This window comes from Mycteria americana, chromosome 13 (assembly GCF_035582795.1).
Source record: "Mycteria americana isolate JAX WOST 10 ecotype Jacksonville Zoo and Gardens chromosome 13, USCA_MyAme_1.0, whole genome shotgun sequence".
In the NCBI taxonomy this organism is placed as follows: Eukaryota; Metazoa; Chordata; class Aves; order Ciconiiformes; family Ciconiidae; genus Mycteria; species Mycteria americana.
Window position 1 is genome coordinate 1,413,123 of NC_134377.1, and position 17,280 is coordinate 1,430,402.

The 17,280-nt window shown below is 53.7% G+C and overlaps 2 protein-coding genes across 3 annotated transcripts in view; one reads left to right on the plus strand and one right to left on the minus strand.

Moving 5' to 3' along the window:
* The first annotated feature begins 3,986 nt into the window (after positions 1-3,986).
* Positions 3,987-5,198, plus strand: LOC142416496 (apelin receptor A-like). Its single transcript, XM_075516101.1, is given in 2 exon segments — positions 3,987-4,082; positions 4,084-5,198. Coding segments are annotated over 2 exon segments (1,176 nt in total). The 3' UTR covers positions 5,164-5,198.
* A 5,535-nt stretch (positions 5,199-10,733) lies between these two features.
* MORC2 (MORC family CW-type zinc finger 2) overlaps positions 10,734-17,280 on the minus strand; it is a 58,183-nt gene continuing 51,636 nt past the window's right edge. For both annotated transcript variants that reach the window (XM_075516610.1, XM_075516611.1), the window contains 7 exons: positions 17,099-17,242; positions 16,951-17,005; positions 16,007-16,148; positions 15,476-15,667; positions 15,287-15,380; positions 13,816-14,004; positions 10,734-12,868 (listed from right to left, as the gene is read on the minus strand). In XM_075516610.1, coding sequence (XP_075372725.1) covers positions 12,800-12,868; positions 13,816-14,004; positions 15,287-15,380; positions 15,476-15,667; positions 16,007-16,148; positions 16,951-17,005; positions 17,099-17,242 — 885 coding nt within the window. In that variant the 3' untranslated portion in view covers positions 10,734-12,799. The remainder of the gene's footprint in view (positions 12,869-13,815; positions 14,005-15,286; positions 15,381-15,475; positions 15,668-16,006; positions 16,149-16,950; positions 17,006-17,098; positions 17,243-17,280) is intronic.

A 17,280-nucleotide genomic window follows, 5' to 3' on the forward strand; every position in this document is an offset into this window, starting at 1 on the left:
TGTGCTGGACGTTTTGTCCAGCCTACATCTACCCTCTTTCATTTCAAAACTGTTGTCCCTTGTCCTGTCACTACAAACCATCATAAAAGTCTGTCCCCATCTTTCTTATAAGCCCGCTTTAAGTATTGAAAGGCTGCAATAAGGTCTCCCTGGAGCCTTCTCTTCTCCAGGCTGAACCACCCCAACTCTCTCAGCCTTTCCTCATAGGAGAGGCGCTCCAGCCCTGGGATCATTTTTGTGGCCCTCCTCTGGACCTGCTCCAACAGGTCCATGTCCTTCCTGTGCTGAGGACTCCAGAGCTGGACGCAGTACTGCAGGTGGGGTCTCACCAGAGCAGAGTAGAGGGGCAGAATCACCTCCCTCGACCTGCTGGCCAGGATGCAGCCCAGGATATGGTTGGCTTTCTGGGCTGCAAGCGCACATTCCCAGCTCATTTCCAATTTTTCACCCACCAGTATCCCCAAATCCTTCTCCTCAGGGCTGCTCTCAATCCATCCATCCCCCAGCCTGTATTGGTACTAGTGAGTGCCCTGACCCAGGTGCAGTGAAAAGAGCTAAAATCCCCAAAGACAAAAAGAAATGTTGTAAATATCTTGGGTGCTCAGTGTTTCCTTTTAGTTTCCCTTTCGCAGATAATTTGGCCTAGCTTGCCAGTATTGTTGGCCTTAAGTAAGGAAGCTTAGATAGTAGAATTGCTAACGAGCATTCTTTATTTGACCTAATCATTAGAGTAAGAATGCTTTGCCTGTGTTAAATCCTTGGTTAGCTGAGATAGTTGCAATGTAGATAGATAAAAAGGAATTCTTCAGGCCCTGTGTCCCTGGAAAGGGCTGATAAGGAGAAACTACACAAGAACCACCTGATTTTGGATATGCAAGGAAGGTATGAGCAAGACAAAGATGGACTGAGCATGTGTAAAGACAAAGTTCAGTCAGCGGTCAGAGTGATGAAGACTACCGACTTCCTCCAACGACCACCAGAGGATCCCTAACGACCACCTAAGGACTTAAGTACGCATGTGTCAGGGACATTTACATATATTAATGAGTTCCAAGAAATCTCATGTTTATATAAATTAATCTTATGAATATGTATGATTTTGCAACATATAACCTCTGCGATCTTGCTTGTTTGTCGGAGCACTTATGGTGGAGCGATCCCCAGTGCTGCCCAGTGCTGTAATAAAGGATGCCTGCTTAACAGTAACTCCGTTGCTATTGAGTTTGATTTCGGGAACACTCTGAAACTCCAATTCACCTGTTGGGAGATTTGGATTTTAAAGGGTAGTCTCCACGAATTTTGTTTCAGCAGGACCTTGCACTTGGCCTTGCTGAACTTGATGAGGTTCATATGGGCCCACTTCTCCAGCCTGCCCAAGTCATAGTATTGCTCATAACTAGGAAAAGATTAGTAACGAGTAGCTGAGAAAGCATTAGTTACATACTTGTATTGAAACGCCATCAGTGCGCAGAGCGAACGGCCTCAAGACTGTAGCAGGGACTGCTGGCAGTATAAAATTTCCCTGCCTGGTCCTAGACCCCTCTGGGGGGGCTGTGTCCCCAGAAAGTGCAGGAACAGGACAGTGAGAGGAATCTCCCACGCCTGCACAGCACAGGCACATGTGCAGCGATCACATGTGCACAGATGTGCTGCAATCCCCATTCACCTCATTATTCTGAGTCTGAAAGAGGAACTTGTTCTAGTTTCTTTTCTAGTAAAACCTGGCACTAGACATACAAAGCTTCTTCAACCACCATCTGAACTAGCAAGAGTAGATCTCCTCCCCCCAAGTCCCTGGCCATTCTGGGGTGCCATCACAGGGGTGTGGCATTGGTGCAAGGAGGGGGACCAGCCCATGGGACAGGTTCGGGGACAAGCTGATTTCTTGTGTTAGATGAATTTGGAGTCTCTTCTCTCCAGCTTGGAGTTTGCACTGAAACCCACTGAACTGCCACCTGTGCAGCAACTCTGCTGAGGAGGCACCAGCTGGGTGCTCACCTAGGGGAAGGGTGCAAGGGTGCTCTGGCTGGTAGAGCCCACTGGGGCCAGCGGCACAGCCCGAATCCTCCCCAGAAGCCTTGTAGCCTCCATCCTGTGGGGACTCACACAGCCATGGCATGGGTCAGCCCCATGGCACGGCTCTGGTTCCCCCAAGTGCAATCTCAGGCCTCCCAAGAGGATGGCACATGGCCATAGGAGCAAGCAGGTGATGCCACCAACCCACTGCGAGGGTCACCCAGCAGAGATGGTGGCTCTCGGGAATCGCCCATCATTTTTCAAGCAGGAACCCCCCCCCCCCCCCGTCAAGGTGGCACTTTCAGTTCAGCCACAACCAGTGCAAGGGGATACAGAGGGCTCAGCCAAGAGCCCTGGCAGCTCATCAGGGCAGGGCACTTGCTTGCAACAGAGCTTATGGCAAAACAGCTCCCAGGTGCAGTGGGAGAGCTGGGCCCCCCCTGCCTCCAGGCAAGACAAGCCCCCCTGCCCAAGCCTGGCTCTATGGGGTGCCCCATAGACAAGTCCCATCTGGGGACCTCACCTGCACCCAGGCTGGGCCAGGGATGGTGGCTAGGGCCTGGAAACAACACAACCCTGCCCTGGGCAGCGGGACTGGGGTAGTGCAAAACCCTTCACCTCCTCAGAGCACCACCTCCCCTGCACCCGTCACAGCTCCAGGTGGTGACCAAAGACATCTCCATCTTCTCCTAGGGTCCACCTCATCACCCCACAGCCACAAGGGCTCAGGGAGCCCGCCTGCGTGCATGTGCAGCACAGCCCCAGGATGTCCTCAGTGGCACCGACATGTCCTCACCACCTGCAGCACCCCAGCACAGACACCACTGCCTGCTCACAAGCTGCAGCAGGTGTGTGGCACCCTTCCTGCTCACCCCACAGCCCCTTATAACCCTGAGCTTCACACTGCATGGCAGCTGAGGCTGACTAAAGGCTCTGCAGTGTCGGGCACAGAGTACAGAGGATGAGGAAGACCCAGAAATGTCCCTGCTGCCCAGGGAGGTCCTCTTGCCTCGCTCCCAGGTACTTACTGACCATGGTCCAGGGTTCAGTTTGCCCACTTCCCACTGTGGGACAGGAACCAATCCTCTCCCAGTGAGGGAAAAACTGCTGCTGAGAGCAAGCAGCCCACCACAGCCCAGCACTCCCTCCCTGCTCCTGGCAGCGCTGTGGCTGGCCACCCGCCACCTCGGGACCAACACAGGGGAAGAGTCATCTGCAAGGCTCTCCTCAAACAAGGATGTTTTTATAGTGTGTCTGAGAGGAGGAAAAGAAAGAAAAGAAAATTTCTCTGAAATACAGAGACCGTGATCTGTAGGAAAATAGCCCAGTGGAGAGAGAACTTGCTTCCGGAGACCTCACAGATGCTGCTGGCACCGGGACTCCCGACAATCCTGCCTGTTCCCCACCCTCAGCGTAGCTGGGGAAGGGGAGTGAGGATGCTTAGCGGGTGCAGTCTCACTGAGAAATGTGTAAACACTTGACAAGGGGCCCTGCTGCCGCTGACAGGCTCCCCACGCCGAGTGCTGCTCTGCTTCCCTGCCGTGCTCACTGGGATGCTTTTGCACCCTTTGCTTTCTGCATCCTTGCCTGCTCATTCTGCATGATGCCTGGCGCTCCGCTCCAGTCTTCAGCTCCGGCACCGCGCCGGGCGTGTGCTCGCCTTCAGAGGCTGCAGGGATGTGGATTTGGAGTGTGTGGGCACCGCACCCCCTCGGGGGGCAATGCAGGAGGCATCGTGGATTTTATACCAAAATCCCCCCGCGCCCGCCTGCCGTCGCTCCTCGCCCGTCGCCCTCGGTGTCCGGTGGGCAGCGTGGGGGCTGCGGGCAGCGAACCGCTCCTGCCGCCGCTCCGCTCCCCGCGCATCCCGGCGCGGGATGCCGGCAGCCAGCCGAGCCGCCTGCGGGGGCGGCGGGGGAGCGGGGCGGGGGGCTGCCGGGCAGCACCCGAAGGGGGGGGGGCACGGGGGGATGTTACACCGGGGCGGAGCGACGGTCCCGGGGCCGCCCGGGGGCGGGGGTGGCGGCGGGGCCGATGGCCCCCTTATAGCGGCGCGCCGGGGCGCGAGGGGCGGAGGTCGAGATGGAGTACGCAGAGGCGGAGGAATACTACTACGGGGAAGAGACGGCGGGCAACGGGACGGGGGAGGCGTGCGAGTGGCAGGCGGACTGGGAAGCGTCCTTCTCGCTGCTGCCGCTGCTCTACCTGCTGGTCTTCGCCCTGGGGCTGTCGGGCAACGGGCTGGTGCTGCTGACGTTGTGGCGCGGCCCGCGGGCGCGGCGCCGCTCCGCCGACGCCTACATCGGGAACCTGGCGCTGGCCGACCTGGCCTTCGTGGCCACGCTGCCGCTCTGGGCCGCCTACACGGCGCTGCGCTTCCACTGGCCGTTCGGCGCGGCGCTCTGCAAGCTCAGCAGCTTCCTGGTGCTGCTCAGCATGTTCGCCTCCGCCTTCTGCCTGGGCGGCCTCAGCGCCGAGCGCTGCCGCGCCGCCGCCCGCGCCGCGCCGCCGCCCCGCGTCGCCCCCCGCCGCCGCCCCGCCGGGCTGGGCCCGGTGGCCGCGCTCTGGGCGGCGGCGGCGGCGGCGGCGCTGCCGGCGCTGCTGCTGCGGGAGGCGCGGCGGGGGCCGCGCAACCGGACGCTGTGCGAGCTGGCGGCGGGGGGCGCGGGGCGGGCGGCGGCGCTCAGCCTGGGCGCCACGGCGCTGGGCTTTGCCGCCCCGCTGCTGCTCATGGCCGTCTGCTACTGCTGCGTGGGCGCCGCCGTCCGCCGCCACCTGCGACCGCGGCGCGCCGAGGCGGCGGCGCGGCGGCGGCTGCTGCGGCTGATCGCGGCGCTGGTGGCCGTCTTCGCCGGCTGCTGGCTGCCCTTCCACCTGCTCAAGAGCCTCTTCGCGCTGGCGGCCGCCGGGCTGCTGGAGCTTCCCTGCGCGCTGCTGGGGCTCATCGCCCGCCTGCACCCCTACGCCACCTGCCTGGCCTACCTCAACAGCTGCCTCAACCCGCTGCTCTACGCCTTCCTCGACGGCCGCTTCCGCGCCCGCTGCCGCCTGCTGCTGGGGCCGCGCCGCCCGCCCGCCGCCGCTTCCTCCACGCTCAGCGGCCCCACGCAGCGCTCCGAGCTGCCCTCGGCCGGCACCAAGCTGTAGCGCCCGCGGCCCTGCCGCCCCCCAATAAACGCCCTTTCCGCCGCCGGAGCCCGCTGCCTCCTTCCTCCGGCTCCGCTCGGCGCGGCAGCCCCCCCGCCGGCAGGGGAGGGCAGGGACCGGGGGGGTCGGGGCCCAGCACCCGCGGCCTCGGGTCACCTGCGGGCGCCGCCAGTCTCGCCCGCCCCGCCCCCCAGCCAAAGCGCCGGGGCTGGCCTCGGGCCTCCCGTGCGGCGCCGGGAGCGGGCGCTGCTCCCCGCGGGGCTGCGGCCGGGACCGCCGGTTTGCCAGCGCGGGGGCAGCCCCTATGCCGCCGGCCCCAGGCCTGTCCCTCCGTCACCGTCGCCTGGGGACGTGCTTCCCCTTTATCAGCGGCTCCTGCGGCGAGGGGGCTCTGGCGCGGCCGCCGTCACCTTTCGAAGCCGCCGCTGTCGCGGTGGTCCAGGGCAGTGTCCCCTCTGCCCTGCTTGCCTTCAGGGATGTCCTCAGGCCCACTGGTCATGGGACGTCTGGACAGGACATCAGAGCAGCCTAACACGGGCTGTAAGCACTGTCCCCCCAGGCATCTGGTGAAGAGTCCCTCCCTGTAGCAGTGGCTGCTGCTGCTTTCCTGGGGCACCCCTGGGGAAAGCTGCCGTGTCTCCATGCCCATGCCAGCCCAGGCCACCCACACTAAACTGGGGCAGGCTCACACTCCATAGCCTCCTGTTGGTCCTCCTTCCTCTTCAGCTCAGCTGGGCAGCTCTACCTAACCAATGGCACCTTAAAAAACCCCAAACCCTGCCCATCCCTCCTTCCAGGCAGTGCCTGCCCCTGCCCAAGCCTTGCTTCTGTAGGGCTGTGGACTTTTCTTTCCCTGTGAAGTGTTTGAACCAGAACATTTGGGACACCTGCCAGGGCAGCTGCAGACATGGCTCCAGACCACACAAGGGAAACATGAATCCCAGTAAGGAGAGCCCTTGAGGAAGGGCCAAAGGTGCAGGGGGGGGGATCCCTGGAGGGGCAGGCATCCATCACAGCCCCCTTCCTCCATGGAAGCACAGCAGAGAGATGGCGACAATGGGGCTGGCAGGTGGCAGCCGTCGCATCGCAGGCACCGCTTTCCCTCAAGGGAGGCCGGGAAAAAGGGAAGGGTTCACAGCCTCGCTGCGCTCAGGGTTGCCCCGTACGCTTGTGTCCATGCCGGTCACCCGCTCTATCCCCAGACCCTGCCTGGAAGCTCCACTGTCTGTGTCCCACCCCAGTACCAGACGTGCTTGCTGTCCTCCAGGCCCAGCCCTGAGGAACCTGCCCCACCCCAGCCCTGTGGGCCTCAGCCTGCACTCCAGGGGCAGAGCAGGCTCTGCCATCACCCTCACCACCCTCCAGGGCTTCGCCCAGGGAAAGGTCAGAGCAATGCTCAGGGCCAGAGCCCTTGCAGAGGCAACTGGGGCCAGCCCTGCTGTGCTCCTGCAGATATCACAGCCCCTGTCCTAGCTGAAGACATACGAGTCCCATCTGTTCTCCAGGCTAGTGGCCACACAGACCCAAAGCATCAGCTGATCAGGCGTGGGGTGAGCACGGGGACAGGCTGGGGCCCCACGAGGAGTAACCATGCCAGCCAGGGCATATGCCTTCCCTGCTTGGGAGGAGCAGGAGCCCCTCCGCAGAGGAGGAGCAGAGACAGCTCTGTGTCCTTCCATAGTTTCTGCTCCATATGCATCCCCTACTTTGCACTTGGAATATGCCTCCAGAGTATCTGTGCTTCTGCTGCCTGTGGGTGCTGCATCCAGCTTCAAAACCAGCTCTCAAAGCTCAGGCTCTCTGGGCAACAACCGGTTTGGACCTACAGCACACTGCAGAATGGGTTTGGGGGGAACTGAGAGGTGGGAGGCTGGTCCTGCCCATGCCATGGGGCAGAGCAGCTCTCCTCTCTGGCTACCACCATGCCTGAAGGCAGGTGAGCAGCTCCAAGGAGTGGAGGGCTGCCAGGAGCAGAGAGTGCTAAGCCCATGGCCCCACCCAAGCCAAAGGACAGCAAGGCAAGAGCAGGGTCTGGGAGGAGCAGTTGGGAGCTGGGCTCCAAGGCACCTGGGGAGCCCCAGGGTGGCTGCACGAGTAGGAACAGGGCTCCCCCCCCCAGCACCACTCCATACACTGAATGCTCAGTCACATCCTCTCCATTCCACTGCAGCTGCCTCCCCCAGCACCCCAGAGGGACATGCCTGTGCCATGGCACTCCAGGAGGAAGCTGGGCAAGGGGGATGTGAGAAACCTCCTGTGGTCACACTCAAGTGCTGCAGGGTAGAAGATTTAAAAAAAAACCAACCCAGCCTGCTCCAGCCATCCCCTGGCTTGGTACATTGAGGCAGTGGCTTGTGTCAGGCAGGCAGACCTGGGGGGGCTCAGGAGGAGCAGAAGCAAGAGAGGGGAAAAAAGGGCATGTGGAAATCTCAGAAAAACTGCACCCACAGTGCTGCACCCAGGGCAAAGCAGCACCAGCATCACCATGGTGCCCTGGCAGCTCCTCCTTCTGAGGCTGGAGCAGCTGGACTGGGCAGAGGATGCCCAGCTGCCTGCAGGGCCCAGGACAAGGAGCTGCCAGCGGCTCCCAGCACGCTGACAAGGGCCCCACTGTGCGCTCAGCCATGTGCAACCCCAGGCGCTGCTGCACCTTGGCCCAGAGCTGGCTCTGGTGCTGAGTGCCTGCCTTCACTCCTCCGGGGAGATGCCAGCTGACCCTTTCAGGGCGAGGGGAGCCACTTCCAGGCAGCTGCAGCAGGAGCTAGCGGCTGGCAGGAAAAGGAAGACTTTATCCCCTTGTCTCCCAAAGAAACACTGCAGAGCCAACAAAGGCAGGGTGGGGGGACCCTGGCAGGGACCAGGGATGCCTCTCCCACCGGGGGATGTTTCCCTGGAGACAGGACAGCATCAGGCCAGCCTCCACACATGTCCTGTGTTCCCAGGCACTGCCAGCTCCTGCACAAAGAGGCACTTGATGAGCGGGTGGCAGTGCCCTTGCTTGAGGGGTCCTGCCATGCAGCCCACACCTGGCAGCTGAGCTGGCAGCTTCACCTCAGCCTGGCCGAGTGTGGCCCAGGGGAGGCAGAAGGGGAATGGCCCTGGTGGCAGAGCCATGCTGGGCAAGGAGGGAACGAGGCCACCAGACCTGCAGCACCACAGCTGCCTGTGCCTTCCTTGGTGAGCAAAACCAGCAAAACTGGTACTCTGAGATCAGATAGGGATGCAGGCAGCAGGAGCCAGTGTGGTGGCACTGGCCCAGCCTGGCTTCTCACTGCAGCTTCTCAGCAGCTGTTGGCAGACCCCATCACCTATGCACGCAGCACAGGTTCATCTGGGCACCCAGCCCCAGGCATGGCAGCCCCACACACAGCAGCGCAGCACCATTGCTGCTTGCTGTGGGTGGCCACAGCTTCTCAGAAAGAAGAGAGAGGGAAAAGAAGGGCTGTGGGCTTGGTGTACCATGCAAACACCCCGGACTGGTACCCTCCCTTCTTCCAGGCTGTGCCAAGGTTTCTGGTTTTTTTTTTTCTTCCAGTCCCAGCTGCCCATGACACTGGCAGTCAGGCTCCTCCTCCCAAATGAGAGCAAAGGGCTCTGCAGCACTGTGCTCCTGCTGTACTTACACGACTCAACACATCCCTCCCTGCTCAGATGCTTTGCTGAGTGTGTTCAAGAAACAACAGAAGCTTTAGAAGGGCCTTAATATCCCCATCCCCTGCCCTCTTCTGGGGCAGCCAGAGCGGTGGCACCCCACAGTGGGAGGCTCTCAGCAGGATGAGGGGACAGTGAATTTACAATTTGTTCTGCTCAGTGGGCTGCAGCCCAGGGAGAAGAGTGAGCATTTTGAGGGCTGGAGTGGCGCAAAGCGCCTGGTTTCCACACATACTGAAAACACAGGGCAGGGACCCCTGGACATGCAGCCTAGGCTCCCAAAGGTCCCCATGAACCTGGTCTCTCATTCCACTAATGTGGCAGGTGCACGGGGTCCTCCAGGTCCCCCAAGGGGTGCTGAAAGAGCTTTCTTGGAGCCTTCCCTCCAGTGCAGGCATAGAGGAGGGTCTCCTCTGCTCCCACTGTGCAGCTGCAGTTTTGCTGATGAGAAAGGGTATAGCAAGATCATCCAAGAGTTGCCTCTCTGGTCTCATCCCACACAGTGGGCACTGATCAAGTTAGGTCACATATGACCAGGACTCTGAGACCACGAACAAATTCAGATGCTGCAAAGAGGGATTTCAAGATAACTGGTACTCTCCTGAGTAGATTACCCTGGGGCCTGGAGACCAGAAAGGCTTTCTTGGCAGTGGAGTTTGCTGTGCGTTTCAGGTAAGGCAGCAGCAGCAGAAGAGACCAAGTGCCTCACTGCATGAGAAAGAATAGCCCTGTAAGGTAGCCGAAAGCAAGCGGCACCCCAAAGCCTAGCTGGTCCTCACTACAGGCTGCAGGAATGACTTGCAAAAAAAAGGAAACGTTGATCCTGTGCCATAAAATCAAACCCCTTATCTGATGCTGGTGGAGTTTCAAGCTTCCACTTAAGGAACAGCAGCAATACATGACCCTTCAGAGACATGGGCAGGACTGTGTCCCTCACACTGGGAGAGGGACCGATTGCCACGAGCTCAGGTGTTCTCGTTCCACTCTGCAAGAGAAACTGGGCGAACCCATACAAGGTGAAGGATCACTGACAGACAGCGGGTTCCCAGGTAAGGCTGGCACCTCAGCGAGGGAAACAGCAAGGACAATCATGGTCCTGCTGACAGAAGGCCCCAAAGGCCATGTGCTACAGCAGGCAAGAGGCTGAGGCAAAGTTGGCCTGGAACAATAGTCATCACAAGACCCAAAAGTTCATGTTAAAATAGTTATTTTCCTGCCTTATTATTAAATACATAAATTAGCGACCTTACCAATAGAAATGTGTGTGCTACGAAGTATCTAGGTGACAGCTGTGGGAGGAATATCCAAAATGGATGACAGTAATGATTGGCATAAAGGAGGGACTTAAGGTGGTCTTATAAAGAGAGGGGATGTTGTGCAAAACGCAACTCGTGTACTTCTTAGTATTTCTGCTGTAAGATACAGCTGGAAGCGGAGAGGAAGACTGAGGGAACTGAGCACAGACATGGTATCAACAGGCTTAACCGTAGCACAAAGGTCTAACTGCCAAGGCTGCAGCAGGTGAGATATTTTCAATAGGCAGCTGTAACAGCCTCCAAAGCTGCAACAGGGACACCCTTGTTAGATGCAAGGGAAGAACACACTCACTGGAGAGGTGTGCAATGCAGAAAAGTGCTGCGACCTCCACTCTTGAAGATTTTAAGAGCTCAACTGGAAAAGGCCCACAAAAATGCGATACAGCTTTTGAGTACACCTTGCTTGGAGCAGGTTATTTAGATGACTTCCAGAGGTCATTTTGTTCCTACGTTTTTTAAAAGCATTACTAAAACCTAATGGTACACATAGGTCTACTTAACAAGGTTACAAAAAATATCAGATTGAACCAGCTGCAGAGGACTACCAGGAAGGTTTTGAGAATGAAAAACTTGTTTTATTGGCACTTAAAAGTTCTTGGCTTGCCTTTCCTAGCAAAATGGAAGTTTAGAGAGGACACACCAGTTGTACTGATGAAAGTAACTCCAGGGAAGAAATGTAAAATACTTGGTACAAGATAAAAAACATAAAATGCCATTAAAAAAAAGTTAAAACTGGAAATGAGAGGTTTCCAGAGAACAGAGGAAAAAAACTGAATAAGACCTTCCTAACAGGAGAGTAGGAGCAGGGGATCAAACTGTGTCAGGAAGCTCAAGAAATGTGTAAGAGCTATTTGTCCCACACTGATATACTCTGGGTGTTATGAATTAAAGCTTGCAAGCAGGATCATCTCTGAACTGTATTTTAATGAAATCTGGTTCTTTAGAATTTCTGCTGGCCACCTAGAAAGGACAAAGATTTCTTCTTTCACTTTAATATAAAACTCAGCTTCTACAGAAGGATCATTTTCATCTGAAGCACCAGTGTGCCATCACAATTAACAAAACCTCCAATACGTGTAAGGAAATCACAAAGACTGGTGGAGCTTGCTCCTACATTTAAGGAACACTGCCCCTCTGTCCAGGAAGGTGTACGGGGGCAGGGGGGATGCTCCTTACCTTCATTTATACTAGGATGTCCGGGCCCAGATCCTGAATGAAAGCAGTCAGTCTCACTGTATGCTGTTACAATGACCTGGAATTTAGGTAATAAGCAAAAGTCTTCCCTCTCTCTTGCGGTATGTAGAACTTGGGAGTTCTCCAGGACTATAAACCATTAGTGCTTAAGATTTTCTGTGCAACAGATGTTTAATTTGGAAATTTTTTTGCAAAACATCTATTGCACATTCAGCTGTCAAAAGAACCCCAATGGTCCATTTCATTTGATGTTCCTGAAGGTGGGCACTTCTTGCTCACGCTGTGTTTCTTCAAACTGCCAGGCTATAGGGGATTTCAGTTTTCCGAGCACCAAGTTCATGGACATCTTGTCCTAGCAGACCTGAGAAGCTGGCTAGCCAGTGAACTCAAACCAAGTCACCTTGGCGACAAGTGGTCTGCTAGGAGCTGTAGTGCAGCCTCCAGCTGGGAGGACGAGGGAAAGGCATTGTCCTTGCTGCTGACCCAGGGCCAGATGTGACTCAGCGATGCAGGGCTCCAAATTCCAGCACTCTTAATAAAATTACCTGGAAGAGCAAGTTGATCAAAGCAATGCAAACCTGAGGGGGTGACAACAGAACAGAGGGTCACTTTATTTTCAGCTGGTCGAGGAGTTCTTCTGCCGTTGCAGTTGTCTCAAAGAAACAGCCGCAAAAGTGTGCAATAAGATGACTACTAGAAAAGAATCTGAACTCCAGCTTTCTCCCTCTGATGATCATAACCCACTGCAAGCAGCCAAGGAGGCCATCCTCTTCTAAAAGGATCCTCAGCCTCTGACTGTTAGCATGGTGACAACTCCACCTGCTTACAGAGACCTCACATTCGGGAACCCCACTGCACTGGCAAGTGCCAATCCCATACCCCCAATCCCCTCAGAACCACCAAGATTTCATCCCCTCCACTCACACTCACGCAGGGACTGTGTTTTGATCTCCTCTGTGCAACTCAAATTCCTGACTTGGCTTTCTCTAGTCCAAGTTCAGTATCTTCAAAGTCTGAGGCCTGACCTCCTCTTCCATAACTCAAGGCTTATTTTTAAGTTGCTGCCAGGTTCTTTCTTACAACAACCTGCTAGGCAGGATGTTCTGCTCTTCCAGGTTTAGCATATTAATATACCCCAGATGCAAAAAGGGTACTCACACTTCTACCTCACTAAAAACACACAGCAACCCTCCCATCATCAACCCAGGCACAGTTCCTATTTCTTTTAAAAATAAATATTTATAAACAAAAGGAAGAGATTCAGAGAACTACAATGTTAAAAATTTTCCTGCCAACAGCACAAATGTCTTTTTCATGTAAAGTCACAAGAAAAAGTTGTACACCAACACAACATAAGTACTGTCTAAAAACCCTGTCTCCTCATCAGCTTCCATAGTCCTCCACTGCAGGAATCTGCATCTCCCATCGCAGCAACCAGCTCCTCTGCACTTCTCTAGGACTTGTACTGGGTCTGCTCAATCTCCTTTCGTGATCAAGTCCTCGATATATGCATCCAGTTCATCATCTGTATTAATATCAATGTCCTGAAACAAAAGGCACAAGAAATACCAGTGAAAAGTGAATCTTGAAGAACAGTGCAAGAACGGACAAGACAGAGTAGCACAGCATCCCCTCTGCAACATCTGTCCTGGTCAGCCTTTACGCCCTGACTTCCAGCACTCTCCAGCTGCTGACATCAGCTGTGAAAGCACCACCAGCTTTCCTTGTCAGACCTGATGAACAACACCTGGAAACCAGTCAGCACTTGATGCTCAAACAATGCACTCAAGCAACAGATTTATTGTGCTGATCAGGATCAAGTTAGTAGGTTCGGTTTGGTTTTTTTTTTTTGCTTTAACACACATTTTCCTGGTAGGGAGCAACTGCTTCCATTTACTTTCAGTAGCTTTTCCATTGGGTGGTCTTAATTTTATTTAAAGTAGCTTTTTATTTAAAGTTTACTTATTTAAAGCTTTTATTTAAATATTTATTTGCTATTTTAATTTAATATTTAATAGTATAATTAATAAATAGATTTCAGCATAAAATTTTTTATATTATTTGTTTAAAGGTTTGCATTTCCATACCTGGGGTTCAGAATCTAGCACCACCTTTCTGCCCAAGAATGAGGCAGAAATTCCCTGCAGAACACTGCTTATGCCCAGGGAAATTCTCCTGCAGCTCCATGTTTCATAGCAGAAAGCAGAAAACAAATAGAAGCTGTGCACCATATACATACCATGAAAAATCCATCTGTGAAAATTAACACTCATCAGGACCCCCAAGGCCTGGATCCCAAAAGGCGGGCAGCAACAGCAGCTGTGCACTCAGCTGCTTCTGATGGTCTAAGCCCAAGTTGCACCCAACTGAGAAAGAGCTGAAGCCCAGTTAAATGCTGGACTAAAACATTTCAAGTGCCTGGAGGGGCCTGGGTCTAGGGAAGGTTGCTACTCGTGGGGCAGCTCTGGTTTTGCATCCCTTCCTCACCCACCTCCTGCACTTTCTGCAGAAGGGCCACGATGTTAGTCCTTAGCTTCTGCAGTTTCTCCTCCGTTTCCTTCAGCTTTCTCTCCGAGTTGCGGAGGTTTTCTTCGCAGGCTTTGGCCCGGGCGTCGGCACGTGTCTGATATGAATTGCACAAGTTCTGCAGACCTACCTCATACTGTTTGAAATATTCTTTCTGTAGAAGATAAAACACAAGAGATGACACATTAAGAAGAAGCACCAAGCGTCAAAAAAACCCCAGCACTCACAGCTTGTAGAAGAGTCCAGCTACCGGCACCCCATGACCGAACACACCAGCCTAACACCACACCCCTGCATGCCCTGCCCACGCTCATTACCGTGCTCACATTTACGTTTCTGATTTGACTACTGCAGACACCACAAAAATCACACGGGTTTTCACATTCCTCAAAGACCAGAACTGCAACAAAAGCTGCCTGAATTCAGATTAAGGATGCAGCATGTTTTAAAAAGCCTAAAACCACAGTTATGCTGTAGAAAGATCTGACAGCCTCTGTAGGTAGTGAGTTTCCTTAGTATAGACCACCCAGACAACACAGCTTATTACTGTGAGGTAGGAACATTTACACTTGCAGAAAACTCCAGACAAGACCAACACGTCCTGCGGAAGCAGCAGGACCAGTAACTCAAGCAGATGCCTGAATTAACAGAGAGAAAGGAGGAAGAGACAAGAGAGACTGCCAATATATACATTGCAAGTGAGGGAGTAGGGCACTTTGAAGACAACCAAATAAGCAGGGGCTTTTGTCATTTGGTCATCTGTATGTGGCTTCTGTCACCTACAGATGCTTCCTGAAAAGGTCTCCCTTTGTAGTATGTCAGAGAAGAGAGAAGTCTGAGAAGCCAGTACCATTTCTCCGCATTTCAGCTTGCATTGGACCTTCCAATACCAGCACGCAGATACTGGTGCAGACTCAGCCCCATCTGTTCCTTGCTCAAATCAACGGAGGCCACACCAAAAGCCTTGAGATCTACAGCTGACTCACAGGCAGTCAGCCTGCTCACCCAGAGAAGTCTGAGGGGGGTTGGCTTCCGTGTTCTCTCCCATTTTAAGATTGCCTCTGCATAAGTTAGATTTATAAGGCTGGGGGCAAAACGAACAGGTATGCCTACATCCTGTTTCTACAAACCTCTAACCTGGCCTCTCCTTTTTAAAAGCTTAACAGCAATGGACAAGAAGTTAGGATAGTAGCAACAAACAGCTTTCCCACACAGATGTATAGTAATTAAACAGATCCTCAGACAACAACTGTCAAAAGACCTAAGGCATGTTTCAGAGGCTCTCATTCTTTTTCTTGGCTATGTTAGTCTGCTAAGGATCCAAATAACCTTTTGAAGAGTGCGATCTTGCATCAACAGGATGCACACTTGCCATAAGAATGGAATGCGTGTGGGGAAAAACCCCAAACTTACTTTTCTAGAAATACTGAACTCACCAAGGGAAACGCCAACAACCCTTCTGAGCTCATGGAACTCAGCTCCTTCTTGGAGATAGGAAAATTCGGAGGCAAGAAGTACCGCAAACAATTTCTATGCAGGAAAGAAAAACACAAAGCCAGAATTGGGAGTTTAAAAGACTAAAGAAATCAGACTGCAGCAGTTCACAAGAACTGCAGTGAACCCACCGAAGGATCTGGACTAGTAAGTCTACTGTTTCTTGGCTGCTGCTGGGACCAGTGGTGTCTGGCTCAATTCTGACACAATCTGAGGTAGAAGGTTCAGCAACAACAACCTCCTCTTCCTGCTGCATATCTGGAGCCTGGTACTCGGGAGAGGGAGGCTTCATCAACCTTACATCCTCACTGCCCTTCTCTACCCTGAAAAAAAAAATTAAGGGAAAGTCAGGTATCTTTTTCTACGTTGGCCATACCTGAAACACTGTTAACAGCTTCGTCAGAACCTGTACCCAGCTGTCACTCTGAGACCTCTAGATTACACAACAGCTGCCTCCACAGGAACATCACATCAAAGAGATGGGCAGACTGTATGGAGTCTGTCATGCTCATTCCTTATGAAGCAGCTGGACAGTCCTGAGCACACACACGCTCCCTGACATGACAGCAACATATTTGTCTTCAGCATCTATGGAAATAAAATGGGGTCTTCCTGCTGAAAGCAAAACAAGCCTCCAAAATCCAGTAGCTAGAGATAGTTACCAGCGATCCCTTGGTGTGGTGTCTGTAGGAACATAATCAAACTTCACCTTCCAGCGTACTGCATGCTTGCCCATTTCCACAGCTGTGACACGGCCTGTGAACCACTCCTTGTTCACACGCACCTCCACATGCAGCCCTTTATCTGCAAGGAGGATGACAGTAAAGATGTTTGCAAACATTCAGATACTGGAGAGCACATTCTGCATGAGCTCTAGAGAAGACAGCCACCCTCTGTGGGGAGCAAACCTAAACCTGTGACAACTCCTTCAAATGGTACGTAAACCATAAAAACACTACTGTCACACAGTTCAACTCTTACTTAGAAACATTAAGATGGAAGGAAATTATATGGCATTTTCAGACAGGTTTCTCCTGTACTCCGGGCTGTTTGACATGGGCTTTCCAGGCTCATGTTGGCTACTAGGATAATTTGCCACATGGTCCTAGTGGGTCACTTTCCAGACAGCTCCTTGGGAACAAGCTGAAGAAATGCCCTGCATTGCAGAAGGTGCAATACCATCCTGGGTATCATCCTTCCTGGGAGTCTCTCGGCCCCTCTTCTCTCACAGCAGCTCAGCAAGCCTAGATACAGTCCTCAGCACTTCCCAGCTAACGTAGCTCCACAATCCATTCAGTTAGGAAAGGTGAGCACGACATCAGTCTACACCATGCAGCCAAGCATCACACCCGTTAATATGATGCAGCCCTCAGACTGCAGACCTTCCCACGCCACAACTGCCTCTTGTCTAATCAAGGGGCTCCTGGCCTTTCACTCCCTTCATGTGAGTTAAAATCATCTCGGGGTTTGGGACCCAAATATACACTAATTCTTATTTTAAAAAGCTCATTAATGAAAACACACGTTTAACCAGTGAGTCTAGTTCTGCAACGGTTCTTTTCCACTGTGTTAGATACTGGAAGCAGTTCAAGGGTTCATTTTTCACCTTTCTGAGCTTTCTTCAGTTCTGCCAGCTCTTCTTCCCCAGCACTGTCTGTGAGCTGTGAGCAGAGAGAGCTCAGATTAGTTACCTCCCAAAAAGATTATAAACACTTGACAAATACCTTCTGCTGGAGAAACCAGTGCACTCTCACCTCTACCACCACCTCACTGGAATCCTTCTTCTCTTCTTTCACTGCCACAAATTTGCCTCGTTTTGTCTTCTCCTTCTTGTGCTCCACCTCCTCCTCAGACCCATCCTCTGTGGTGTTCAAGGTCCTCTTCCGAGTGGTGGAGGCCTGTAGGACACAAACAAGCTCTAGCTATAATTCCAGCA